This window comes from Phyllostomus discolor, chromosome 6 (genome assembly GCF_004126475.2).
Source record: "Phyllostomus discolor isolate MPI-MPIP mPhyDis1 chromosome 6, mPhyDis1.pri.v3, whole genome shotgun sequence".
Taxonomy (NCBI): domain Eukaryota; kingdom Metazoa; phylum Chordata; class Mammalia; order Chiroptera; family Phyllostomidae; genus Phyllostomus; species Phyllostomus discolor.
The window spans coordinates 69,658,939-69,686,492 of NC_040908.2; the positions used below are offsets into that span (position 1 = coordinate 69,658,939).

Sequence of the window (27,554 nt, forward strand, 5' to 3'; positions counted from 1 at the left end):
ATTTACATTGAACCAATTTCTTGTTATCACAAACTCAAAAATGTATCTCTGGTGACAAACATTTGTGAAGCTTGCTTGTGTAGACAGACTTGTGTGTTGTGGATGCTTCTGAACATAAAAGGAAAGTAGAAAAGTTGCTGCCTTATTCTCAATCATCCAGGGGAGCTTTGTGGAGGGGGATGGAGGATTATTGATAGAAGCGCTGTTACCTGTGCACAGAATCCACCAAATCTGAGTAGCATCTTTACTTCTCATATATTTTTCCAGAAAAACAATGAATAGCCTCTTTCTTCTCAGATGTAGCACTTGTACCGTGGGTAGGACAACAAAATAGGTGCTTATGATGAAATAGGTACTTGAAAAATGTGAACAGATTCTCTCCAAGATCTGTCATGATGAATTGTTTGTTTTTGCACAAATATTTACCCTTTTATATAACTATGCATTTTTTATAACTATGAAAGGTATATTTGGACCAGGACCATGAAAGGTATGAGGACAGGATCAAAGTTTTTGACCAGGATCACAATGCTAGACACACATTTCCCCCATTTTTTCTCCTGTTTTGTTTTCAGTTTGCTGACCAACATTCTTCTCTCTCTTTAATATTCTGTTCTACATCATTATGGATTTTTCTTTCCATATTCTGTCTGTTTATTTCTTGTGTATCTAGTATTTTCTGCCAAAGTTTTTAGAGTTTTTCACAGATTTTTAGTCATTTATATATTTCTTAAATATTTAAGCCTTTGAATAAAGTAAACATTCAGAAATGCATAAACATATTTATAAAACAAAAGCATGGTCAGAAAGGCATTCTATCTCCCCACAAATTGATTATTTAAAAGAAATTTATTACAATAAAATAATAAAAAAGAAATTTATTGATTTGGAGAGAGGGGGAGGGAGAGAGAGAGGAACATTAATTTGTTGTTTCACTTATGCATTCATCAGTTGATTGTTTTTTCTTTTTATTTGTTATTCTTAGAAAATCTCATTTTTTTACTTGATGCAGACTTAAAGGTAGAAGCTCTCAGAGAGAACAACCTATGTCTCTTGGCAATCTGTTCCTGGCATCTTTCTTTGGCCTCCTTCATTCTCTTAGACAAAAGTTTAGCATATTCAGTTGCCTCTTCCTTATTTTTTTTTATTATGTTTTTTCTTCAGAGCAATACACCAGTGTTTGTGTTGCAGGACGTGTGGAGTAACAAGATGCTGAATCTTGGGTGCTTTGGTTGTAGGTTTCTTACCTTCTTTGTTTAGGAGCTTTCCCAAAATGTATTGGTGGACACTGTCTTCTTTAGAGTGATTGAAAACTGCAAATTCTGCTAACACTTGTGGGTTCTAGGTGATGAGACACAGTAGTATTGATGAGACCAGGAATATCTTTCTCCTTTTTTTTTTTTTACAATGACTAAGTTGAGAACACTGAGATTGGAATCCACAGTGCATCCCTGAATAATTTGCGATTTCTTTCTCCAGTCCTTGGTCTACAACAGGAATGTTCCTTCATCAGCAGCAGGCAGACGAGACCATGGGTCAAAACATCCTGCTCCATTGGGAAACCTTGTTTGTTGTTCTCACCAATGATTCAAACCACATAGCCATTTCTTTCTTCACCCAGAGTATCAGAGACAACTTCTGTGGCCATACACTTCTCATAAAAGGTATGAAGTTTGCATTCATCATCCACTTCAATGAGTTTCTGGCAGCCAGTGGCTGGGAAAAAGATGTTCAGCTTCATCTGGATATAGACAACCACCTTTGAGAAGCCATGAAAAAGAGCCATTGGTTGATAACTGTACATGCCCTGAGCCAGAGATTGAACCCACAACCTTGGCATATAGGGATGATACTCTAACCAACTGAGCTACCTTGCCAGGCCCACAAATTAATTATTAATTATAAAAGGAAAAATAGTCACTTCACAGCAAAGAAACCTGGGGGTCACCATCTTATCCAAGAGACCAAAATTCATATCACTATTCCATGCTTCCTGGTATGATGCACTGAGTACACAACATCACTCGTAAGATATTCTTGCCCTAAATGAATAAACTGTATAACCCATACCTTGGAGAAGAAAATCAAATTGAAAGACATTTTACAAAGTAACTGGTGTATAGCCTTCCAAATAACAGTGTCAAGGAAGACCAAATATAAATAAATAAATTAATTAATTAAAAGGTAGGAGAGGAATAGCTCTAGATTTAAAAAGACTGAAGACATAAGACAATTTAAAAATTGAATGCAGCAGAAAGAAAGAAGGAGCTCCTACCCTTTGCAACAGCATGGATGGAGCTGGAAAGCATTATGTTAAGCAAAACAAGACAGATACCATATGATCTCACCTTTAACAGGAACCTAAACAACAAAACAAAGAAACAAGCAAAATATAACCAAAGACACTGAAATAGGGGACAGACTGACAGTGACCAGAGGAGAGAGAAGAGGTAATTTCAGGGAAGAATGGGAAGGGTTTACAGGAACAAATTTAAAGGACACATGGACAAAAGCTAGGGGGAGGGTGGTAATGGGAGGGAAGTGGGGGGGGGTTGGGTGGGTGGGCTGGAATGGGAGTAAAAGGGAGAAAACTGTACTTGAACAATGATTAAAATAAAATTAAAAAAAGAAAAAATTGCAATAAAAGATATTGAGATAATTGTCAAAATTTGAATGTGGAAATAGTATTACTGTTAGTTAAGAAAATGTCCTTATTCCTTAAAAATTTACACAGAAGTATTAAGGAATAAAGGGGCATGAATATATGCAACTTTAAACTATTTTAGAGAAAACATTAGAAAGAGAAATAGGGAATGGTAAAAAAAATGTGGCAAAATGTTTATAATCAGTTCATATGGATAAAGGGTACATATAAGTTTGAAATTACTTCAAAACAAAAAATTTAAAAAGACAAATTTCATTTTTTAAAATTTTATTTTAATTATTGTTCAAGTACAGTTTTCTGCCTTTTACTCCCATTCCAGCCCACAATTTCATCTTTTTGAATACCTTAAAGTATTCCATTAATTTTAAAATACAGAGCAAGCATGTTACACTTTAGAGAAAGTCTATGCTTAATTTCAAGCATGGTCACTTCCTGCCTCTCATCCCCCCTGTCTTGACATCCTTCAACTGACAGACACAGACATGGTTCCCATGTGATGCTGGATGCTTTCATGCTCTTTGCTGGAGGTGACTGATCACATGAATGCAGGTGAACAAAAGGGAGAAAACAAAAATCACCCACAGTCCCACTGCCCAAGATAACTGCTGTTCACTTAGGTCTGAAAGATGTCCCCACAGAAGCCAAAGAGTAGTTAACAGTGGGCTGTGTGGCCTGGTCCCACTCTCTTCAGTTGTGAGGCCTTGGGCAAGCTATTTCTCCACTTTGTGTCTCAGTTTCTCCATCTTCAAAATGGAGTAAAGATACCATGCTCAAAGAACTACCATAACGTGAAGAGAGAGTAGGTTACTACTTTAAAGAACTTAGAAAAGTGCCTGGCATATAGTAAAACAATGTGCATATTACATAACTTTTTTTCCTTCTTTTTTTTTAAATTGAAATATTATAACAGGCAAAACTAATTTATAATAGAAAAACATCAGAACAGTGATTGAGCTGGCTTTAGAGATTAAGAAGGGCCTGGGAAACTTCCTGTGGATAACTATAATGTTTTGTCACAGTAGGGGTTGGGTTTACAAAGGTATATGAGTTTTTCAAAGCTCTGAGGATTTTACACTTAGGATTTGTGTATTTCATTGTATGTAATTTTTTATCTTTTTATTTTTACTTATTTTTTAAATTACATTTTATTGATTCTGCTATTATGGTTGTTCTGATTTTTCCTCCTCTGCCCCCCTCCACCCAGCACCCCCTACTCCCTCAGGAAATCCCCCCACCATTGTTCATGTCCATGGGTCCTATGCATAAGTTCTTTGGCTACTCCAATTCCTATATTGTACTTTACATCCCCATGGCTATTCTGTAACTACCTATTTGTACATCTTAATCCCCTGAACTCTTCACCCATTCTCTCCCTCCTCCTCTCATCTGGCGACCATCTGGTAAGTAACTTCTTTTCTCTTGTTGCTTTTAAGAGTCTCTCTTTATCTTTAACCTTTGGCCTTTTAATTATGATGTGTCTTGGTGTGGGCCTCTTTGCCTCCATCATAATTGGGATTCTCTGTACTTTCTAGACTTGCATGACTATTTCCTTCACCAAATTAAGGAAGATTTCTTTCACTATTTTTTCAGATAGAGTTCCAATTTCTTATTCTTTCTCTTCTCCTTCTGGCACCCCTATGATGTGAATGTTGGTATTCTTAAAATTGTCCCAGAGGCTGCTTATCCTATCCTCATTTTTTGGATTCATTTTTCTTCTTCTTTTTCTGCATGGTTGTTCTTTCGTTCCTTATGTTCCAAATCAGTGATTTGATTCTTGGCTTCATCCACTCTACTGTTGTTTTCCTGTAAATTGTTCTTTATTTCAATCACTGTATCCTTTGTTTCTGACTGGGTCTTTTTAATGCTGCTGAGGTCCTCACTAAGTTTCTTGAGCATCCTTCTTACCAGTGTTTTGAATTCTGCTTCTGATAGATCACTTATCTCCATTTTGTTTAGTTCTTTTTCTGGAGTTTTGATCTGTTCTTTCATCTGGGCCATGTTTCTTTGTCTGCTTGTTTTTGCAGCCTCCCTGTGTTTGTTTCTATGTATTAGATAGAGCTGCTATGACTCCCTGTCTTGGTAGTGTGGTCTAATGTAGTAGGTCTCCTGTAGGGTCCAGTGGCACAGCCTCCTCTATCACCCAAACTGAGTACTTGAGGTGTGCCCTGCATGTGGGCTGAGTACACCAGACTCTTGCAGTTGAGCCTTGGTTGCTGTTGGCAAGTCAATGGGAGAGATTTAGCAAGGCCAGTCAGCTGCAAGGACTGGCTGTGACCACTGACCACCAACCTCCATCATCTATGGAGGATCAGCTGTGCAGGGACAGGGTGGTAGTACTCCGAGGTGGTCTGTAGGTGTCCACTGATGCATTGGCCCTGGGGTTTCCCAGGTTGTGCAGGCTAAGGTTCAGTCCCCAGCTGTGTTTTGCCTGAGGCACCCTGCCTGAGCTATAAAGCAATCTGACATGGCTGCTACTTGTGTTGGGCTTGGAGATTCCCAGGCGAAGCCAAGCTATGAATCTAATCTGGCTTTAGTTAAATGTAAAAGTTATTTCAAAAGAGCAAAGAGGCCCTAGCCAGGTGGCTCAGTTGGTTGGAGTGTCCTCCTGTACACTAAAAGGTTGTGGGTTTGATTCCTGGTCAGGGCACATGCCTGGGCTGCTCATTCAACCCCTGGTCAGGGTGCATACAGGAGGCAACTGATCAATGTTTCTCTCTCACATCGATGTTTCTCTGTCTCTCTCTCAAATCAGTAAACATATCCTCCAGTGAGGATTTTAAAAAACACAACAAACAAATAGAACTGTAAACAAATATTAAAACATTGTAAGTGACATTCATGATAATGTATTTAGGGGAAAGTATACTGGTATCTGTATTTATTTTGAAATGCATCAAAAAATGAGGTGGATTGGTCCTGGCCTGGTAGCTCAGCTCATTAGACTGACCACCAAACCCACATACCAAAAGGTTGCAGGTTTGATTCCCTTGGGGGCACTTACAAGAATCAACCAATGAAGGAATAAATAAGTAGAGCAACAGATAAATGTTTCTCTCTCTCTCTCTCTCTCTCTCTCTCTCTCTCTCAAAATCAATAAGTTAATAAAAACAAAGTGGATTGACGAACAGATGGGAACAGGTTGTATAGTTGGATTGATGTGTGATAAAACAGGGACAATAAAATGTTACCCCTGACTGGTGTGGCTAAGTGGATTGAGCATTGGTCTCCCAGTTTGGGAGCATGCAAAAGGCAACTGATTTCTCCATCCTTTTCCCTGTCTCTGAAAAATAAAAATAACTAAGATATTTAAAAAAAAATGTTAATCTTAGAATTGAGGGGACTTCCGGCCAAGATGGAGGCATAGGTAGACACACTGTGCCTCCTTGCACAACCAAGATAGGGACAACAAAAATTTAGAAACAGAATAACAACCAGAACTGACAGAAATTGAACTGTATGGAAGTCAGACAACCAAGAAGTTAACAAAGACACATTCATCCAGACCAGTAGGAGGGGCTGAGTCGGGCAGCCAGGCGGAGAGGGGTTGCATGGCACAAAGAGCATTAAGACCTAGCACATATGACCACAGCAGGCAGACCCTGGGTGTGCAAGCAGTGGCTGGCAGACCCCGGCTGAGGGGTGGCAACCAGCAGACCCAGCGAGGCAGCGATTGTGAAGCAAGGCACTGTGCGCAACCCAGGGTCCCAGCGCTGGGAAATAAGAGCCTTGGGGCACTGATTGAAAACACCAGTGGGGGGTTGAGACACAGGGAGAGACTCCCAGCCTCACAGGAGAGGTCATTGGGAAGACCCATGGGATGCACAAGCTCACCCACATGGGGATCCGCACCAGAAAGGTCCAGTTTGCTTGGGGGAAGTGGTGGAAAGGACTGAAGTCCCATGGAGAGCGGAGCAAACACCATTGTTCACTCTGGGACCCTGCCCCAACATATAGCATCACAACCCAGCGACTGGGTTGCCCTGCCCTGGTGAACACCTAAAGCTCCATTTCTCAAACGTAACTGGCACAATGAAACAAAACAAAACATAAAAAGATGTCTCAAACAGAAAAAGAAATGAAAGCCCCAGAATTTATTCTTTTAAGCAACCAACAGATAGCCAACCTATCAGATGCACAGTTCAAACCACTGGTGATCAGGATGCTCAAAGAATTGGTTGATTTCGGTAACAAATTAGATGAAAAAATGAAGGCTACAATAAGTAAAATGGGGAAAAATGCACAGGGAACCAATAGTGATGGAAAGAAAGCTGGGTCTCACATCAATGGAGTGGACCAGAAGGAAGAAAAAAACATACAAGCAGTACAGAATGAAGAACTAAGAATTCAAAAAAATGGGGAGAGGCTTAGGAGCCTCCAGGACATCTTTAAATATTCCAACATCCAAATTATAGGGGTACCAGAAGGGGAAGAGGAAGAGAAACAAGTACAAAAGTTACCTGAACAAATAATAAAGGAGAACTTCCCCAATTTGGCAAAGGGAATAGACTTTCAGGAAGTTCAGGAAACCCAGAGTCCCACAGAAGTTGGACCCAAGGAGGAATACACCAAGGCACATAATAATTACATTAGTCAAGGTAAAAATGAAGGAGAGAACCCTAGAAGCAGCAAGAGATAAGGAAACAGTAACTTATAAAGCAGTTCCTGTCAGACTGTTAGCTGATTTTTCAAAAGAGACGTTGCAGGCAAGAAGGGGCTGGAAAGAAATATGGACATGAACTAAGGGGGGACATGCTGGAGTGTTGGGGGGTGCAGGGCAGAAGGGGGATAAAGGGAATATACCACCTGGTGGTAAATTGGGAGAACTGTAATACTGTAATACATGAAAGGCAAGGACCTACATCCAAGATTGCTCTATCCAGCAAAGCTTTCATTTAAAATGGAAAAGCAGATAAAGTGCTTCTCAGATAAGGTCAAGTTAAAGGAGTTCATCATCACCAAGCCCTTATTTTATGAAATGTTAAAGGGACTTATTTAAGAAAAAGAAGATAAAAAAATATGAGCCCTGGCTGGCGTAGCTCAGTGGATTGAGCGCGGGCTGGGAACCAAAGTGTCCCAGGTTCCATTCCCAGCCAGGGTACATTCCTGGGTTGCAGGCCATAACCCCCAGCAACCGCACATTGATGTTTCTCTCTCTCTCTCTCTTCTCTGCCTCTCTCTCTCTCTCTCTCTCTCTCTCTCTCTCTCTCTCTCTCTTCCTCCCTCCCTTCCCTCTCTAAAAATAAATAAATAAAAAATCTTTTAAAAAAATATGTATAGTGAAATGACAGCAAACTCACAATTGTTAACAGCCACACCTAAAACAAAAGAAACTAAGAAAACAACTAGAACAGGAACAGAACCACAGAAATGGAGATCACATGGAGGGTTAGCAACAGGGGAGTGGGAGGAGGAGAGAAGGGGAAAAGGTATGGAGAATAAGTAGCATAGATGGTAGGTAGAAAATAGACAGGGGGAGGGCAAGGATAGTATGGGAAATGTAGAAGCTAAAGAACTTATGACCCATGAACATAAACTAAAGGAGGGGAATGTGGGTGGGAGAGGGTGTACAGGGTGGAGGGGAATGAAGGGGAGGGTAATGGGACAACTGTAATAGCATAATCAATAAAATAGTTAAAAAGTATATTTTATTTATTATGGTATTACAGTTCTCCCAATTTACCACCAGGTGGTATATTCCCTTTATCCCCCTTCTGCCCTGCACCCCCCAACACTCCAGCATGTCCCCCCTTAGCTCATGTCCATATGGGATACATATAAACTCTTTGAATTCTCTGTTTCCTATACCATTTTTGACCTCTCCCCTTCTATTTTATGCCTACTAATTATGCTTCTTCCCTTCCCCTCCTATTGAAAACCCTCCATGTGGTGTCCATTTCTCTGATTCTATTCCTGTTCTAGTTGTTTGCTTAGTTTTTGTTTTAATTGTTTTTCTTTTTTCTAGGTTCATTTGTTGATAGTTTTGAGTCTGTTTTCACTTTACTACTCATAGTTTTTGATCTTCTTCAATTTCTTAGATAAGTCCCTTTAGCATTTCATATAATAAAGGCTTGGTGATGATGAACTCCTTTAACTTGACCTTATCTGGGCACCACTTTATCTGCCCTTCCATTCTAAATGATAGCTTTGCTGGATAGAGTAATCTTGGATGTAGGTCCTTGCCTTTCATGACTTCAAATACTTCTCCCCATCCCCTTCTTGCCTGCAAGTTTTCTTTTGAGAAATCAGCTGAGAGTCTTATGGGCACTCCTTTGTAGGCAACTGTCTCCTTTCCTCTTGCTGCTTTTAAGATTCTCTCTTTATCTTTAATCTTAGGTAACTTAGTGATGATGTGCCTTGGTGTGTTCCTCTTTGGGTCCAACTTCTGTGGGACTCTCTGGGTTTCCTGGACTTCCTGGAAGTCTATTTCCTTTGCCAAATCGGGGATGTTTTCCTTCATTATTTGTTCAAATAAGTTTTGAATTTCTTGCTCTTGTTCTACTCCTGGCACTCCTATAAACTGGAATATTTAAAGTTGTCCCAGAAGTTCCTAAGCTTCTCTTTATTTTTTTTTTGGATTCTTTTTTCTTCATTCTGTTCTGGTTGGATGTTTATTTCTTCCTTTTGTTTCAAATCATTGATTTGAGTCCTGGTTTCCTTCCTGTCACTGTTGGTTCCCTGAATATTTTGCTTTCTTTCACTTTGGGTATCTTTTATTTGTTTTTTCATTTTGTGAATGCACTTAATCAGTTTTGTGAGCATTTTGATTATCAGGGCTTTGAACTCTTCATCAGATACATTGGCTAACTCCTCATCGCTTAGCTCTCTTTCTGGAGTTTTGCTGTTTTTTTGTTTGGGCCATATTTCTTTGTCTCGGCACACCTGTTAAGTTGTAAGGAGCAGGGCCTTAGGTATTCACCAGGGCAGGGCAACCCCCCTTGCTGTGCTGTGGACCTGCCTGTGGTGGAGGGGCCAGAGAGGAGACAATGCAGCTCACCTGCTGGACTCTAGCCCTACTTTCCACAAACTCTCATGTGAGACTGGGAGTTTCTCCTATTGTGGCAACCCCTGCCGTAGTCCACAGTCAGCTCCGAGTCTCAGTTTCCTGTGCAGTTAGCCCCACCCACACAGTCCACCACCTCACCACAGGGTCTTTCTGTCCATCCATCTTACTGGTGTGGTTGGCCTGGTTGACTGTTTCTTTAATTTCTTGGTTGTCAGAGTTCCATGCAGTTGGATTTTTCTGGCACTTCTGGTTGTTTATTGTTTTTATATTGGTTGTTATCCTCCTTTTGTTTGTATGGGGAAGTGAGGGGTTTCTACCTACGCCTCTGTCTTGGCCGGAACTCCTAGGATCTGGCAAAGCGGGGACTAGAGATGTTTGAGCAGACTGGAGATGGTGGCTTTTTCCACCTTAATTCCTTAAGGCTTTCTGGTGACATCCAGAGTTCAGGCATGACTCTTTCAGTCATGACATTCCAGACAAAGACTTGGTTAACAAAACCACTTTTGGAAACTGGTGCCATTATAAAGAGAACAGATTCTTACTGAGTTTATGCAAACAAACATATTGCCATGAAAATAACACTTCCTCATTAAGAGTTGCTGAGTTCTGGAGAGATTTGGTACAGAGAAAAATATAAATGTTTCAATGTTGTTTATTAAGGTATAATTATCATTTGTTTTAGAGGGAAAAGGTTTCCTTGTATCTGGAAAACAAAAAGATTTAAAATTAGCAATATTTTGAACAAAGTCATGAGACTAACAAATTATCTTTAGTTCATTTAGTCCCATATAACCAATATTGTTTCTTTTAAAACAAATTTAAAAGATTTTATTTATTTATTTTTAGAGAGAGGGGAAGGGAAGGAGAAAGAGGGAGAGAAACATCCATGTATAGTTGCCTCTTGCGCATCCCCAAGTGGGGGCCTGGTCTGTAACCAAAGCATGTGCCCTGACTGGGAAATGAACTAGCAAACCTTTGGGTTCTCAAGCCTGTGCTCCATCCACTGAGCTACATCAGCCAGGGCCAATATTGCTTGTCTTGATTATTTACCAGTATTTCCATGAATTTAGTTATTCTAATAGTTATTTAAATCTTTATTTACTTCAAAGATATGACCTACTTAGATACCTGTAATGTAGAGTAAATTAGAGTCTTTTTCATAAACCCACTTAAAGATACATTTGCAAATGCATTAGAATAAAAGAGTGACTATTTATAAATTACCAAATTCAAAATGACATGGTTACAGATTTGATTAAAATGTAATTGATAAAGTACTTGCTTTTTGTACAGTATAATATTTCAGGATAACAATTTATTGATAAGTAATAATTACTATGAAATGACATAAAAGGACAATATAAAGATGATATTTTTATATTTAATATGCAATCTTAATATATATAAAGACCTAAGAGCATGCAAGGTTTTAAAATGCTGTACAGGACTTACCGGAATTGTGCATTGAGCATTGGAAACAATTCACAAATTCCAATGTGTGAGTTACAAACACCCAGAGCACCGCTGGTTGATGTCCCCACAGGGAACATCACTCTTGGCTTGTCCAGTGTCACTGACAAGACACCTGTTATCCCTGAAAGCTTCTCATTTGAACTTGATTTTAAATCTTTGCAAATTCCTCCCTGGGGCAGCCTGAAATTTCTAGAAAATCTATTTTGATAAAAATAAATGTATGCAAATAAAATAGTTATTATTATTCTGTTTGACAAAGCTTCCCATGTAATTTTGAACATATTATATTGGCCTAATTAGTTCAAAAACTTCTTTTTTGTGAGAGAACAAATCCTTGAGTTATTCCAGGGGCCCTTTGGAATAACTCAGTAATTAAAAAGCTTTTAAAATTTAAACTTTGGGAAAGTTGTTATAGTTAGTCAAAAGATTATAATGTAAACTTTTTGTAAAGCAACACATTTTTGGTAATAACCCTAAAAGACATTAATCAAACCTAAAACCAGTTTTAATATCAAATATTTTGTCCAAACCACAGGATCCTGTTTAATTTATGTTAGTATTTAAATTCCTTAGACCACTAAAGTATTATACCCTAATTATGCCACATGGAGGCAGAAGATGCACTACATGTAACACACAAATACATATTACATAAAGACCATGTACATGAAGACTGAACACATAAAGACCATACACATAGTTCAAATCACTAACTTTTGTAAAGAAAGTATAAGATTTCTGTTATTTGGTTTTGACAACTTTCAAGAAGACTGGGAAAGGGACGGAAGGTCTGAAATACCAAGCAAAAAGACCTGTTGAGACTCTCAATAAAAGCTTTAAGGACTGTTAATGAGTGGTGGTAGTAGTCTCAGCTTCAAAGAGTCTAGCAGCAGGGAAGAGCCTGGGCTCGGGACTGCTTTGGTCCCTGAATGGTGAGAAACCTGGTGTGCTCCAGAAGGAGGACTGGGAATTATACTTCACACTAGCAGAGAAATAGAAAGAGATGGATGTGTTTACCCTCTGCTTGAGGGTGATGTTACCAATGACAAGAGTATCAGCCAGATGCCCTGGGAATGGATTTACCCCACTCAAACAGGAGGCTCAATTTCACACCTGCCTGTGGATGTATTTACTCCATGCCCTGAGGTTGGCCTACTAATGACCAGAGCACTAAACAAAGGGGAAAGAAATGGGTCCCTTTGGATGTCAAGGCTGATCATTTCCTGATCACTGGACCCTATGTCCTAGTTGTGTAGGGTGGTGACTCCTTGTCCTTACCTTCTATCTCAGCATTGACAAAATGCATCTTGATGAAGGATTTATTCCACAGCTGTCAGGTTGGTTTCCCCACACTGATGAGGACAAAAGAAAGTGTAATGGAAACAACTCCAGGTGCCACCAGGGTCATCAATGAATGTCAGCAGGGAGAAATTAGGTGGAAGAAGGGATACTGGAGCCTGAGCTTTCCTTGTTTCACAAATTTAAAACTTTCACAACCTTCACAAACCTTTATGCAACTTTCACAAACTTTCTTATCCCTTTAGAAATAACAATTTTTAGAATAACTAATTTTCAATTCCTGTCTTTCAAAATTGCTTCTCCATGCCTCATGCCTTCTATTATTCTATTATTAACACCATACAATTTCTTTCCAACTTAATTTGAACTTAACTTTTGGAAGCCTTAATTTCATATAATGATTAAAAAGTAAGCAACAGCATTCCCTAGACTGGCTTGTGCACACATCTCATGGTCATTACAAACAAGTTCCTCTGCTGGCAAACACACTCTCACTTTCAAAAAACACACCTCCAATAAAGCACAAGACATTTACCTACAGCTCCAAAGCCACTCCACAGCCTCTTTGTAACGAAAAGTCAAAAGCAGGTCTAGCCATCTGTGTTTCGGTATTTTATGTTTTATTTCAAAACACCTAGATGTTCAATATGTTTTACCAGAATTTGCTGATTTAGAAAGGAATGGATGAAATAAATTAAATTGATTTGCTCAGATATAGCTAAGGTTCCCCCATTTGATAATAATTATCTCCCCAAAATTTGTATTTTAAAAGATGGCCTAGACAAGAGTTCTTGAAGAAAAGCAAGTGTTTGCACTTCAAAAAGGTAGGGAAAGAAAAGCAAGCTTCTCCTAGAAGGACTTTAGTTTCATCAGGCAAAGGGGAGGAAAAGCGGCTTCAGTTTAAAATGCCACTTTTTTCTCTGCATTGAGATGCAGGCCCAATTTTCCCCAGGATTTAGTAGATCCCAGGTCTCTAGGAAGAGAATATAGAGTATTTTACAGTCTGGAGGTGGAAGGCAGTGAGAATTTCTCCCTCTTGTACACTTTTTACTCAAGTGGCCCAGTGGAGCCAAGCCTAATTCCAAATAGGAGTTGAATACAGCACTTGGGTTAGGCAGGTGAGAAACAGCATCACCTCTGCTGGGTAATATTGATTAAAGAGCATGGCGTTAGGGGGTAGAACACTGCTCAGCTGGAAACAAAAATGGGGGATGGAGGGTGGTAGTGAGAGGCACATTTGAATGAAAAGGCACAGTTAGGAGGAAGAGGCCTGGAATCCCAGCTGAAGGTTAAAATCTTGTCTCCCCTTAAAAACTAAACCTAAGGAGAGGATCTAGATGGTGACAGTAAAGGTCGAGTTGGAGGATAGTATTACAGTTAAGAGATCTGTTCGTGGGCCAGACTTCCTAGTCACCCAGTTTGTATTGGGGCCGGGCCTTCAAGTTCTTAACTAGACAACCCAATGAGGAGTCCTTGGGCGGGAAAGTATTGTCCATGGTAAAAAGGGAAGGATATCCCAGGGACAAGAACCACCAAGGTGGGGGGAAGGTTTGGGGAGGGCATCCCCAACTCAAATGACCTAGAGGTCTGTGGCCAGAGCCTGAGAGCAGACGGAACACAAGGTTCTGTCTCAGAGCCAGGCCTCCCTGGGCCCTGAGAGCAAACAGCAGGGAAATGTTTGGAGGTGTCCCTTCCAGCCAAAACTCTGAGAAACTGATAGACCCAGTACTGGGGTTTACAACAAGATGGGGGGATAAGCTATCACTTTATATAAGATGTTTTCATCCCGAGATTCAGAGAGACTGACTGATTGCTGGCCTTGAAGATGAGTGAGGAGGAGGCTGTCTGCAGAGTCCAGAGAGATGGAGAAGGTTTAGAATCCTCTCTCCAAATCTCGCAGAGACAGGGTTAGGGTGTTAGCCTGGGTCAAGCTCCTGCTGCCCGCTACTCCCCTAGTCTTAAGTCTCAGGAGGCTGGAGGAGAGGGAGAAATAGAGAATGTCCCTGTATGGGCCATCAAAATGTTAGGGTGGTCAGTGACACCAGCTATGAAAGAATTCACAAAGAGAAGAAAGTGTAGAGAGTAAAGCTCTCATTGACTCTCCAAAAAAAATGGGGAGGGGCATGGTGTGGAGAGGTACAACAGCACTGAAGGGTAGGGCTTTGAACCTTTATGTTATTATAATTGGCTTTTAAACAGGGTGGATGGGGTTGCTGTCATGTGGCCCCTGGGCTATTGGTGCATTGTAACACGGAGGCTGCAGTTTACTCCAATGTTATTTTCTGCCTATGGCTGTAGGGAGTGGTTAGCTCTGCTCTTGCTTTCCAGTAACTTCCAGCCTGGGCACAAAGCTCAGAAGAGTAAAATAACAGCAATGTTTAACAAGGTCATAGGCCTGCTAGGCAAATGGTGCCACAATAGCAAATGGGACTGACTTTATCCTTTTACAGGAGACTGTTGTTGAGGATAACTCATTTATTTTTCAAAAGCAAACAGTCTCTAAATAAGGTACTCATTCAGCTGTTAGTTGCCATGCCACAAGTGAGAACTGGTAGATTGGGTGTGGGAGGGCAGGGGCTTTGTCACCCAGGGGTGTCCAACCTTTTGGCGTCTCTGGGTCACACTGGAAGAAGAGTTGTCTTGGACCACACATTAAATACACAAACACTAACAAAAACTGATGAGCAAAGAAAAGGTTTTAAGGAAATTTATAATTCTGTGTTGGGCTGCAATCATAGCCATCCTGGCCCTCATGCAGCCTGTGTGTTGGACACACTTGTAGGATAATAAATTAAGTTCAAGCTTTGACTGGTGTGGCTCAGTGTGTTGAGCATTGGCCTGCAAACAGAAATGTAGATCCTGTTTGATTCCTGGTCAGGGCACATGCCTGGGTTGTGGGCCAGGTCCCCCCTTGGGAGCATGGGAGAAGCAATTGATTGATGTTTCTCTCTCTTTCTGCCTCCTTTCCCCTCTCTCTAATAATGACATAAATACAATCTTTAAAAAAAAAAATACTTAGTTCATAGTCTGCCAGGAGGGCAGCTGCCTTCACCAAGGATTCCTGGAGAGCCCTGCTGTGGTACGTGACAAGTGTTGGGGAGCAAATTGAGGGACCCAGCTGGCATAGGGTTTTAGGTAGGGCAGATGGGGGAGCAGAGTTTTCTTTCCTTTTTTAAACATAGAAATCCGAAGGAAACTAACACACACACACACACACACACACACTCACTCGGGTTTTCAGTTTCCAGGGGGAAATTAGCCCTTCCTTGCCTGCAGAGCTCACAGGAAGGTTGTCAGAGTCCAGCGGGTAGAAAAGCGCTCGGGTTAGGACAGGGGGTAAGCAGGCCTAAGTTTTGTCATGAAGCTGAGTTTTAGGAGCCGAGGACTGGAGTCCGAGTTGTAGGGAGACTACGTGTCATCCGTTCTAAGCACCAGGTGGGGGTCAGAAAAGAGTCCAGGGGTGGAGGCCAGTCCCCACATTGCGGACCTGGAATTCGCCGGCCTCACCCAGAAGGCCACGGGGCAACACCGCTCGCCCACGCACCGCCGGAAACACACCCCGTACTTTTGGTGCGCGACCCGGAAGCGGAAGGGGAAGGGAGCAGGTTTGTCTCCGCCTCTAGTTCGTCTCTCCACCGTTTTTTTGGCCTCGCGGGGTCGCAGAGCGGTGGGCGATTGTAGCGTGAGGGTTAGGGGAGCGGATCGCTGAGATCCGGGATCGGCCGCGGCCATGGCGGATGTGACCGCCCGAAGCCTGCAGTACGAGTACAAAGCGGTGCGTGTGGAGTCGGGGAGAACTCCGGTTTCCGGAGCCGAGTGGGGAGCGGGAGGCTGGGGCGGATGATTTAAGACTGAAGGCCTACAGGGGAACCACGAAAGCGGTATACCCACCTTCTCCTAGATGTTACTCTCAACGTGCTCGCTTTCCCCTGTGTGGGTTTTAATGGGCAGTGTTAGGAGCGGCACTGGATTACGGATTTGCTTGCGCTTTGCTAACGCGCAATTATGCAGTGCTGTTTACTTCCTAAGGAAAACATCTTTTTTATTATCAGCGCTGAGTTACTCTAATTTTTACTTCCTTTGGTATCATCCTCTGGCATCCTTGTGATATAGGACTTGGCCCTGCTCATGTCAGAACTTCCATAATATTGTGATCTGTTTCAGAACTCGAATCTCGTCCTCCAAGCTGACCGTTCTCTCATTGACCGGACTCGCCGGGATGAACCCACAGGAGAGGTGCTATCCTTGGTTGGGAAGCTGGAGGGCACCCGGATGGGAGATAAGGCTCAACGGACCAAACCACAGATGCAGGAGGAAAGAAGAGCCAAGTGAGTATCAAAGGGAGAATGATTTTTCTTCAGATGCAAAGCCCACCCTCTCATGATTATTTGAGCAGCGTTTTTGCCGGGCTGCTGAGTGCAAAATGAGACATTAGTGGCATTAAAACAGCTTAACGAAGGTAAAAACAACATGGGAGCTAAAAGGTTCTTTGGCCTTAACAAGTGTACCTGAAATGGAAAACAGCTTTTAGACTTTTTTTTAAATCCTCCCTGTGGAGGATGCTTTCATCGATTTTAGAGCGAGAGGAAGAAGAGAGAGGGAGAGAAAAACATCAATTCTACACATCACTATTTCTGAGGACAAAGTTGTAACTGTTCCCCATCCATTTTTGTCATGCTTATAATAAAACATAAAAAGCACTCTAAACACAGTAACTGTCATTCTTACCATTTTAATAAAAAGGATAGCAATTTAAATCATTTTATATTTCTTATGTTGCACTACAATTATTTTACATGAAAGAATCATCAACTAGTGTTTACATCAACACTAGTTGATGTATCATGACGATACTTGGAAAACAGCCATTCACATCTTCATCTATATTAATGGATATTTCACAGCCCAGTTAAATAAATTTTCTATTACACACCAAATCACCTAACAAAGCAAATCTTTATGCTAATCCAGTTTGAAAGAATATAGTCAGTATTTACTATTACTGTCTTTAGGAAATACATTGACTTTTAAAAATATTTTAGTCTGTCATAGTACCTGCTAATAACATTTGAGCAATAACAAAATTCATTTATTGTTGAGTCTCTGTATGACTACTTTTTAAATACAATGTTTATTTTTTTAAAAAAAATGAAAAGAAAAGGTGTTTTTTCTTTTATCCACTGGAGCAGAATTTTATGAAGAGACATAATAAGAATAATTCTTCAATGCTGACTTCTGAGCTATGGTTTATATAACTTAAAAGTTAAGTTCCCATCATTCTGCTGCAAGGTATATTTGTTATAGTAATAATAACCAATGTTAGAGTCTTTGAAAATTATTCTAATTAAAAGTTTAGAACAGCATGATAAAATTGATGGCAATCTCTTGAGTCCCATTTTAATTTAGTTGTACTTCCAAATAACACCTTTAAATGTTTTCAAATCCCCTGATTTGCCAGCATCGGTTTAGGAGTTTTTTTCATTGCTCTGTGGTGTAACTTTTGGCATCAAAAGGTATAATAAGCAGTTTTGATTTGTGATGAGTAAAATAATCAAGTACTAAAGTAATACCAGTGGTTCCTGTGACAGGGTAGATATCTCTCTTCAACTCTGTTCTGTCCAAAATTACAGTAACATTTTATTTCTCTCTCTGAGAATTTATTAAGGAAAGGAAATCACATCCTTTTTTTCAATCAAGGTGAAAAAACTGCTTCATAAGTTCATGTGTTGTAAATGCCACTGCTTGAGAGGGAATGCAGTGAAGGTAGTTCAGAGATAAACCACGACATAGTCCTTTCTGAACTCCATGCTGTCCACAGATGTATGCATAGTCTCCTGCATGGTAAGACACTTCAAATTCTGGAAGAACAATTCCTCATTGCATTTGCTTAAAAGTTACATCAGATGGGTAGGACATAGTCTGTGCTATTCCTCCAGCAATACCACTGCAAAGTAAGTTTTTGTGATTTTTCTGAGGAGGGTTTGCCAAGGATAGGGACATGGGCAAGCCTGATAGTCTTTCAGGCAGCAAAAGTAAAAACTGAAACACCTACATGTGGAGCCATTCCTAATTAGGCATTAGGCCTCTAAAAGCCAAGGAAACCACCTTCCTCTGCATAAATTCTTTTGACTGCATGAATAATTCTGTGTATGTGTGGTCTCCTTTCACTTGGAATGCTAGGCTACTCTAACCAGGACAAGAGGGAAAGTGCAGAAAACTGCTGTCATAGCTGCCATGGATCCATCCATTAATCTGTGCACGTGACCAGAAAAATCCTGGCTTTGTAGTAATTAACATTTTGTAATGCTCAAATGCCATAGGGAAAGATTTGAATCATTGCACCATTCCCTTTATACAATCCCAGGTCTCCCTGTTTTTGGGGAGTAGCACACAATGCAGAAAATACTCCTAAATGTTTGTAATGCTGATATTGAGCTTAAAATAAAGTCTTTACTCAATCCAAATGAGCAACTGTTGCAGTGCAGCACCCTACATTACCAGTGACCAGGATCCTTCCAGTAGGAAAAGGAGAAGCCAGCAGTGAACTGGTGGTGAGCCCTCTGCCTGCAGCATTGTGGGAAAGAGGTTAGGCGCCACCAGGGATGGGGCCATGGCCATTGCTGGTACAGACAAGGCACTTACTGGTGTGTGTGGGACAGACTCCAACTTTTAGACCTTTTTCTTTTTTAAAAAAATTACTGATTTTAGAGACAGAGGGAGGATGAGAGAGAAAAAAGAGACAGACAGACATTGATCTGTTGTCTCCTGTGTATGCCCTGATGGGATTGAACCCTCAACATGGATGTGTGCCCTGACCAGGAATCAAACCCTCAACTTTTTGGTGTCTGGGGGCCTGTTGCAACCAACTCAGCCACTGGCCAGGGCTAGACCTCTCTAGACCTCTTTCTAATGTATGTGTTTCTGGTCCATAGAGAGATTTTAATTTTTTTCATGATATTTTCACAATCTTTGCTGTTCTTTGTCTCGGTAATTATTTTTCTTCCATTACTAACATCCCATCCCTTCTTCTTTCCTCCCCTGTTTCCCATTTCCTACTTTTGTTTTTATGAACTAATATTCAGGCATCCATGGTATAAATGACAGGTTTTTTGTTATTTTTTACTGTTTAGGAATATGTTTCAAAACTTAAAAAATAATTCAGCTTTATCTTCCTATTATTTTTTGACCCTGATTGTCTGTTCTCCTCCTCCCATGATGATGTCTCAAAGGTTCCTAACCCCAGTTTTGATTAAAGTAGTTGCATTTGAAATGAGTTAAAACATCATTGGTCTTCTACTTTACAAAGTATGACTTTTTTTCCAGTTTTGTTATAATTTGGAAATTGAATGGCAGTAGATTACTTTGATGCTACAGTTTCTCTGGCTGGAAAAACGTATTTGAAAAACAAGTAAAAATCCCATTATATAATGTTATGCAAAAGAAAAAGTTTTCTTTCTTTTTCTTTTCTTTTTTTTTTTTTTTTAAGATTTTATTTATTTATCCCCAGAGAGGGAAGGGATAGAGAAAGAGAGAGAGAGAGAAACATCAATATGCGATTGCTGGGGGTCATGGCCTGCAACCCAGGCATGTACCCTGACTGGGAATCGAACCTGCGACACTTTGGTTTGCAGCCCGCGCTCAATCCACTGAGCTACGCCAGCCAGGGCTGAAAAAGGTTTCTTTTTAAATTTAAATTTTATTTTTTTATCTTCATTTGAGGACAGTTTTTCATTGCTTTTAGAGAGAGAGAAAAAAACATTAATGTGAGAGAGAAACAGTTGCCTCTCTTTTGTGCCCTGACCATGGACCAAACCCTCAATCCCGGCATGTGCCCTGACTGGGAATCGAACTTGCAGCATTTCGGTCCTCAGGACGATGTTCCCCACTCGCTAGCTGAGCCACCCCTGCCAGGGCAAAAAGGGTTGTGTTTTTTAAATGAATGAGATGTCTCACTGTAATAACGTTCAGTGCGTTTAGTGAGAGAATGACAGGACTCTCTATTACGGCGTTCCTATAAAGGAGTAACTCCTGCAAGTGGGTAAGGCCAAATGAGAATTATGTTTTGAGGTACAGGTTTATGTTTTTAAATACCACCTCTGTGCCACGAAGCTGCGAAGGAAAGAAGGGTGGGCTTGATTTAGTCTTGCCTCTGGGAGGAAAGGTTCTGCCAGTTCACCATCACATTACATGTCTGTTAGGCGAAGAAAGCGTGATGAGGACCGACACGACATCAACAAGATGAAGGGGTACACTCTGCTCTCGGAGGGCATCGATGAGATGGTAGGCATCATCTATAAGCCCAAAACCAAAGAGACCCGGGAGACCTACGAAGTGCTGCTCAGCTTCATCCAGGCTGCCCTTGGGGACCAGGTGAGGCAACCAGAGGGAGAAGTCATGGTTTTGGGGAGGGAGAGAGTCACAACTGGAGGGCCCCAGAAGAATCTTGTTTGTGGAGGTTCCTCTGTGGGCCGTGCCAATTTGCAGAAGTGGCTAATAATCCCTGAGCACTTACTTTATCTGGGATAGTACCTTATGTGTTTTCTCTTTTAACAGTCTTCATGTTAGCTCCATGATTAAGTGCTATTAATACTCATTTTCAGTTTTATTGAAGAGCCATGTGAGGCAAAGATAGAATCACTCATAATTTTCCCAAGTCACAAAGGTTGTATTTGGCAGAGCCATGATAAGAACCAGGTAGTCAATATCCAGAGTTGGCTCTTAACCATTATACATGACCTTTATGTGTCCCAGAGAGGCTTTAGTTGAGGTGGGTGCTAGAGGAGGTGAGGACAGAGAATTTCCAAAAGTTGGGCAGGCTAGAGAAGATTGGAGTGCCTCTGTCGCCCAGAGAAATGTGTCAGGCTGTAGTGGAATTCATGTCTTGCTTTCTAAGACCACCTGCCTAATCTTTTTAAAACAGGTTTTCTTTCAATTATGTAACTTGGTGGCATTTTTTATTTACATTAATGAGATGATCAGAACCTGGGATGGAGATTTTAAAGATGTATGACTCTTCATATCAGTTGTCACATATGTTGGTCAGTGATGATCTGCCTGTTCTAAATTTTTTTTTTTGCCACCAGCCACGTGATATTCTTTGTGGGGCAGCTGATGAAGTTCTAGCAGTCCTAAAGAATGAAAAGCTTCGTGACAAGGAAAGGAGAAAAGAGATTGACCTATTGCTGGGGCAGACAGATGATACCAGATACCATGTGCTAGTAAACTTGGGTAAAAAGATCACAGACTACGGTGGAGACAAGGAAATCCAGAATATGGGTAACTGAGCTTCTTATGTCCTGATCATATTAAGTGGTCACTTGTTGACCCTAAATGTGATATTCTAGCTTCAGTCATTAAAACACCTGAATGTGTCGGTTCCCATATTCTTTTTGGTGTTTATTGATGGATGGCAGAATCCCTAGAATAGAAGCCATTTATTTCTGGACCATTTTCTTGTGTAGAACATGGGGAAAACTTGGGCAGAGCCTGGGGGATGCAAATGGTTGGGCAAGCAGAGCGGGGTTGTACCCAAGCTTGGCAGGTTGGAGGAGGCCTCACTGGTAGCAGTACAGTTGATTCTTAATGTTGATCCTTGAGTGTCTGAGTCCTTGGACTTGAGCTCCATACTGAAGATAGGCAAGTCCGGCATTTTGTGGGGAAATGTGCTCTGTAGCGCCTCAATTCACTAACTGTTCGCTGTCCTCTTTCTCTAATCTCATTGTTGCAGATGACAACATTGATGAGACATATGGTGTGAACGTACAGTTTGAGTCTGATGAGGAGGTGAGTGTTAAAACAAGTGGATCTACTTTATTGTTTTTTGAAATTGTTCTAGTGTAAGGAAGTTCCCTAACCAAAGCCAGATAAACTTGATGGTGTCAAACTTGGGCATAAGTATTATTTTGCTGAAAAATTATTATGGTCATCTTCAGGTTTTATAAAGCAAATTAAACTTACAAATTAACAATAATTTAAACTAAGTGCATCAGCAAAAAGAAAAAGATAAGTACAGTGTATACCTTTATTGAAGGTGTCTGCTATCACGTTTTACTTCATTTTAACCTTACTGTGATAATGTCCCACTGGTCGATGCTGTGTCCCACTGCCAGTTTCAAAAGAATGTACATTTGCCCAAGAGCATAGGCATGTTTGGTACATGGATGTGTAAGTAACGGTTGCAGCATCCACTGAGGTTTGCCACCTAATTATAATTTCTTGAATATAACTAAATAGGAACAAGTGGGGCTTTTGAAAAATCTTTGCAAAGTTGCCCTAGAATTCTTTGTGTGTGAGTATGGCTCCGAAAGGTAAAATGCCGGCCTTGGAATTCTGTATGCTAGGACAGGAAGAAGGGGCAGTATAGGAGAGTCAGGAAAGAGCACCACACTGGCAGCCAGGAGGTCTGAATTTTGGTCCTGTATCTTGGGCAGGTCATTTTGCTTCAGTTTGTCCATCTAGCAGATGAGTGAAATAGTCCACTGCTAAGCCCCTGCCTGCAGTATAGTTAATAGAATTGTAGATTTTAAGTAGCAAGAACCTGAAAGAAGGCTTTGCTCACAGAACTCATTCATATAACAAGTGCTTATCATTAAGTTCCTGCTTTAAACAATACTGTGCTGAGTCCATGAAATGGTGTGAGCCAGTGTGTAGTAAAGACTGGTGAGCAAGCCCAATGTGGTCTGCACTTCTGGATCCAAGCATGTTTCTCCTGCTTAATTCTTCTCTCCTGCTTGCTGTGAGCTCTTTTAACACGCATTGATTGTATGTGTATGAGAGAGATTGTAGTCCCATTGATTGCCTTTGTGGCACCCTCAGGTGAGAAGCAAAAAAGAGAGAAGCACCTAATGAAGCCATGCCACGTGGACTGAGAATAGTGAGGTCATGTAATTGAATGTACTCTGGCTGAGGCTGACCTTGGTCTCAATAGACTGTTGGTTTCACCCCGAAGCCGTCGCTCTAACCAAGTGATTAGAGGAGATGATCTGTGGGGATGTCAGGATCAGCTCCAAGTCATGGATCGGGGTGGGGGCTCTCTCCACAGGAAGGTGATGAAGATGTATATGGGGAAGTTCGAGAAGAGGCGTCCGATGATGACATGGAAGGGGATGAAGCTGTGGTGCGCTGTACCCTCTCTGCTAATGTGAGTAAAGTCTGTTTTTGTTCATGGCTGCAGGCCAGGTTCTTTCCCATATGGAGGTCCTGTGATATCATTTATTGAGCTCCCTTTTAGGGTAGGCCATAACAAACATTTAGTGTCTTGGTTTTAAGATTTCAGTCAGTCATCCTCCCTCCCAAAGGCATGTGTTAATGAGATCTTAGTTTGGTGTGCTCTCGAATTCAGTACAGCAGACTTTTCTTTCCTCTGGAAAGTTTTCAGTGGAAGATGGGCTACAGGTGGCGAGTAGAGCTCTATTGCCGGATAATGGGAAAGTAGTTGGGGGCAGACAGAAACATGGTGAGTTCAGTGCCTGCTATTCGTGCAGCTTGTGGCCTCTGGTGAGCTAATGAGTTCTAAGAAGAAGGATTTGCACCCCCGGGACATCGATGCCTTTTGGCTACAGCGGCAGCTCAGTCGCTTTTATGATGATGCCATTGTGTCTCAGAAGAAGGCAGATGAAGTGTTGGAAATCTTAAAGGTATGGCCAAGGTCATATTTTTGCATGTAGTGTTATCTTGGGGGGTGGGGTGGGACAGTGTATGAAGCAGATGGCTGTGTCTTTAATCCTGGTGTTACCTTTTCTGCAGACGGCCAGTGATGATCGGGAGTGTGAAAACCAGTTGGTGCTGCTCCTTGGTTTCAACACTTTCGATTTTATTAAAGTGCTCCGGCAGCACAGGATGATGAGTGAGTATACCGTGGCCCCCTCTGTAGTGTGTGTGCATGTGTGTGATGGAGACTGTTGCCTTCATAGCTTCTGTACATGTTTCATTCATTTTTTATTCACTGCCTCCTCACCTCTCTTTTTTTGCTGTTGTCAGTTTTATACTGCACCTTGCTGGCCAGTGCACAGAGTGAAGCTGAAAAGGAAAGGATCATGGGAAAGATGGAAGCTGATCCAGAGCTGTCAAAGTTTCTCTACCAGCTCCATGAAACAGAGAAGGAGGATCTGATCCGCGTAAGGGCTAAGCTGGTTATTCTGTCTGATTCCGGAGCTAGACTGTTTGCTTTAGAAGAGACATTAATTAGAAGATTGCAGCATAAAGTTAAATGCCTATTTTTGGGAAGGTGAAGAAATAAAGTATTTCTCTAAAGTGAGATTTGTCAGTGGTACATACTAGAATTTACAAATTCACATTGGTGTGGCCGAGAGACCTCTGATCTGCTGTCTTTGCCCTCACGGCAGGCCTTTTCCTGTTTGTTTACATACAAAATCATGGTATCCTGAAATAGAGGAAAGGAGATGTGTTTGCCGAACAAAGGAAGAGCCCTTGACACTGAATCGTTGACCATCTGTGTTTGAAACCCCTGCACTATGCATTGTCCATTAAAGTCCGTTTCCTTGCTTTCATCTAGGAAGTGTCTGAACAGAAATGACTGTGTTTCTGTTTTGGGGCTTAACTGGTTAGCAGCCATAAGTCAAGCTCAGCTAAGCAGGGACTGAGAAGTACAGGAGCCTAGAATGGTGATAAGTCATTGCCCTTTTTGTCTGTCCCCACTGCAGGAGGAGCGGTCCCGGAGGGAGCGAGTGCGGCAGTCCCGAATGGACACTGACCTGGAAACCATGGATCTGGACCAGGGCGGGGAGGTCAGTGTCAGGGCCCTTTCTAAGGCAGTGATGGATAGAAGCTCATTTGCTCAGCCTCCTGACTTTGTATTTCTGTTTTTCCTTCTCTCAGGCATTGGCTCCAAGACAGGTTCTGGACTTAGAGGACCTGGTTTTCACCCAAGGGAGCCACTTCATGGCCAACAAACGCTGTCAGCTTCCAGATGGATCCTTTCGTCGCCAGCGCAAGGGCTACGAAGAGGTGCATGTTCCTGCACTGAAGCCCAAGCCCTTTGGTTCAGAGGAGGTGAGTTGGTTGCTTCTCTCGATTTTCTGCCCAGGTTACCTTCCTTCCAGTTTGGATTTCAACCCATTGACCACAATGTGGCCTCATCTCGTAGACAGTTTATTTCAGAAGTGGAAACTTTTCTCTCTTGATTTTGAGCCCAGAGGATAATACTGATCCCTCTGGTCTGGTCCTTAGTGGAGAAGACACAGGGAGCTTACCAGGAAATGTAGTCCTGGAGATCCCTCAAGAACAGTCTGCTCAGGGTGCTGCCAGTATAATATGAAATGCCTCTTCTTTTCAGCAACTCCTCCCAGTGGAGAAGCTGCCCAAGTACGCGCAGGCTGGATTTGAGGGCTTCAAAACGCTGAACCGAATCCAGAGTAAGCTATACCGGGCTGCCCTGGAAACAGATGAGAACCTGCTGCTGTGCGCTCCCACTGTAAGCACTGCCCTGGCTGCTGCTTTCTTGTGAAATGTGGTGTATGGTTTTGGTGGCAGGAGGGCTTGTCTGTACCTATATACCCCAAATCTTCATTCTTTGATGAAAGAGATATTAAATGTTGAATAAAATTTTTGGGATGTGCTCTAGTCTCTGTTTTGATGGTGAGCCCATGGGAGTTAGGGCAGTGAGTGTTCCCAGGTAAACAGGCCTCCTCATCCTTGACCTCTGTTTCAGGGTGCTGGTAAGACCAACGTGGCCCTGATGTGCATGCTGCGGGAGATTGGGAAGCATATTAACATGGACGGCACTATCAATGTGGACGACTTCAAGATCATCTACATTGCTCCCATGCGGTCCTTGGTGCAGGAGATGGTGGGCAGCTTTGGAAAGGTAAGGATAGAACTCTCCTCCAGAAGATGTTGGCGGCACTATCACAGGTTGGGGGCTGGCCCAGTGCTTCACTGCTTCTTGTATCAGGGCATCTCTGCAATGGCTCAGATGGTGTTTTTTCCATTTCAGAGATGGTACTTGACCCTGGTACAGAGTGGTTCTGAACCAAGAATGCGTTTGACCTGTCCTAGCCTTTGCAAGGATTTATCATCTTTCTGTCACCCTCTGCATAGCCGTTTTCTCCAGTTCTCATAGGCATTGTTGGAGTAGTTAGGAAGCCCTCATGTGGCTGGGGTTGATAATAGACCTGCTGGTGTTAGTCCACGTCCTGTGATCTACACATTTCCATTTCTCCCTCTTGTGCAGAGCTCTTGGGGAACCTTTGTCTGTTACATTTTCCCCAGTGTAAACTTGGATTTGTTCATATGGTCAATATCATTCATCTGATAGTTCTCTAATGGGCTCATACCTACTTCCAATACCCTGTGCTCAGACTTTTCAGACAGTTTGGTGCCAAGGCCCTCTGCAAACATTCTTACTTGACATCATGCCTTTACTCCACCCAGCGCCTGGCCACATACGGCATCACTGTTGCAGAACTGACTGGTGACCACCAGCTGTGCAAGGAGGAGATCAGCGCCACTCAGATCATCGTCTGTACCCCTGAGAAGTGGGACATCATTACTCGCAAGGGTGGGGAGCGCACCTACACCCAGCTCGTGCGGCTCATCATTCTGGTGAGCAGGGGGCACTTGTTGGGTCATGGAGATCAGTCTGGTCCAGGCCTTTTCTCCAGTTATTGGCCATTGTAATGACCCCTGTTGTCAGCATTGCTTTTACCATTAAATGATAACCTGTACTTCACTGAAAATTTCCCAGTAGGCGCACAGTGATTGCTCTTATTCTTTATGGCTTCTTTATGTCTGAAATATTTTGAGATAGATATAAACAGACAAAGAAAAAACTAATCGTGTCCTCCCAGAACATCAGTGGGGTTTATAAATACAAATAGTCCATTCTCAGAGGGAACAAGTAAGGAGTCAGGATATTGTGTCCCATTGAAGCAGAAGTGCCTGGGGACCAGTCACTCAGTCTGAGTGTAGTCCAAGTTGTCTGGGAAAGCAGAAGGAAGAGCTCATGTGTTGGTTTTCAGTGTTCTAGAATGGGCTGGCAGGCTGTGGCTGGTGGTTTTTGTTTTATTGGAGCATGGCCATACATACTGTTTAGATACTGTTTACAGCTGATTTTGTGTCACAGTGACTGAATTGAGTATTTGTAACAAGGGCTGT

At 41.8% G+C, this 27,554-nt stretch overlaps 1 protein-coding gene and 2 pseudogenes across 1 annotated transcript in view; 1 reads left to right on the forward strand and 2 right to left on the reverse strand.

The window, feature by feature from the left end:
• Positions 1-995: 995 nt before the first annotated feature.
• On the reverse strand, positions 996-1,741 carry LOC114500128 (annotated as a pseudogene).
• Positions 1,742-16,170: 14,429 nt separating this feature from the next.
• The window catches only part of SNRNP200 (small nuclear ribonucleoprotein U5 subunit 200), a 29,506-nt gene continuing 18,122 nt past the window's right edge, over positions 16,171-27,554 (forward strand). Inside the window, 14 exon segments of the mRNA XM_036028329.1 lie at positions 16,171-16,215; positions 16,605-16,768; positions 20,639-20,810; positions 21,524-21,716; positions 22,168-22,223; positions 23,482-23,580; positions 23,924-24,076; positions 24,186-24,285; positions 24,420-24,556; positions 25,103-25,186; positions 25,278-25,451; positions 25,735-25,872; positions 26,110-26,265; positions 26,832-27,002. Of these exon segments, the coding sequence (XP_035884222.1) occupies positions 16,171-16,215; positions 16,605-16,768; positions 20,639-20,810; positions 21,524-21,716; positions 22,168-22,223; positions 23,482-23,580; positions 23,924-24,076; positions 24,186-24,285; positions 24,420-24,556; positions 25,103-25,186; positions 25,278-25,451; positions 25,735-25,872; positions 26,110-26,265; positions 26,832-27,002 (1,842 nt within the window).
• LOC114499485 lies at positions 17,276-19,110 on the reverse strand (annotated as a pseudogene).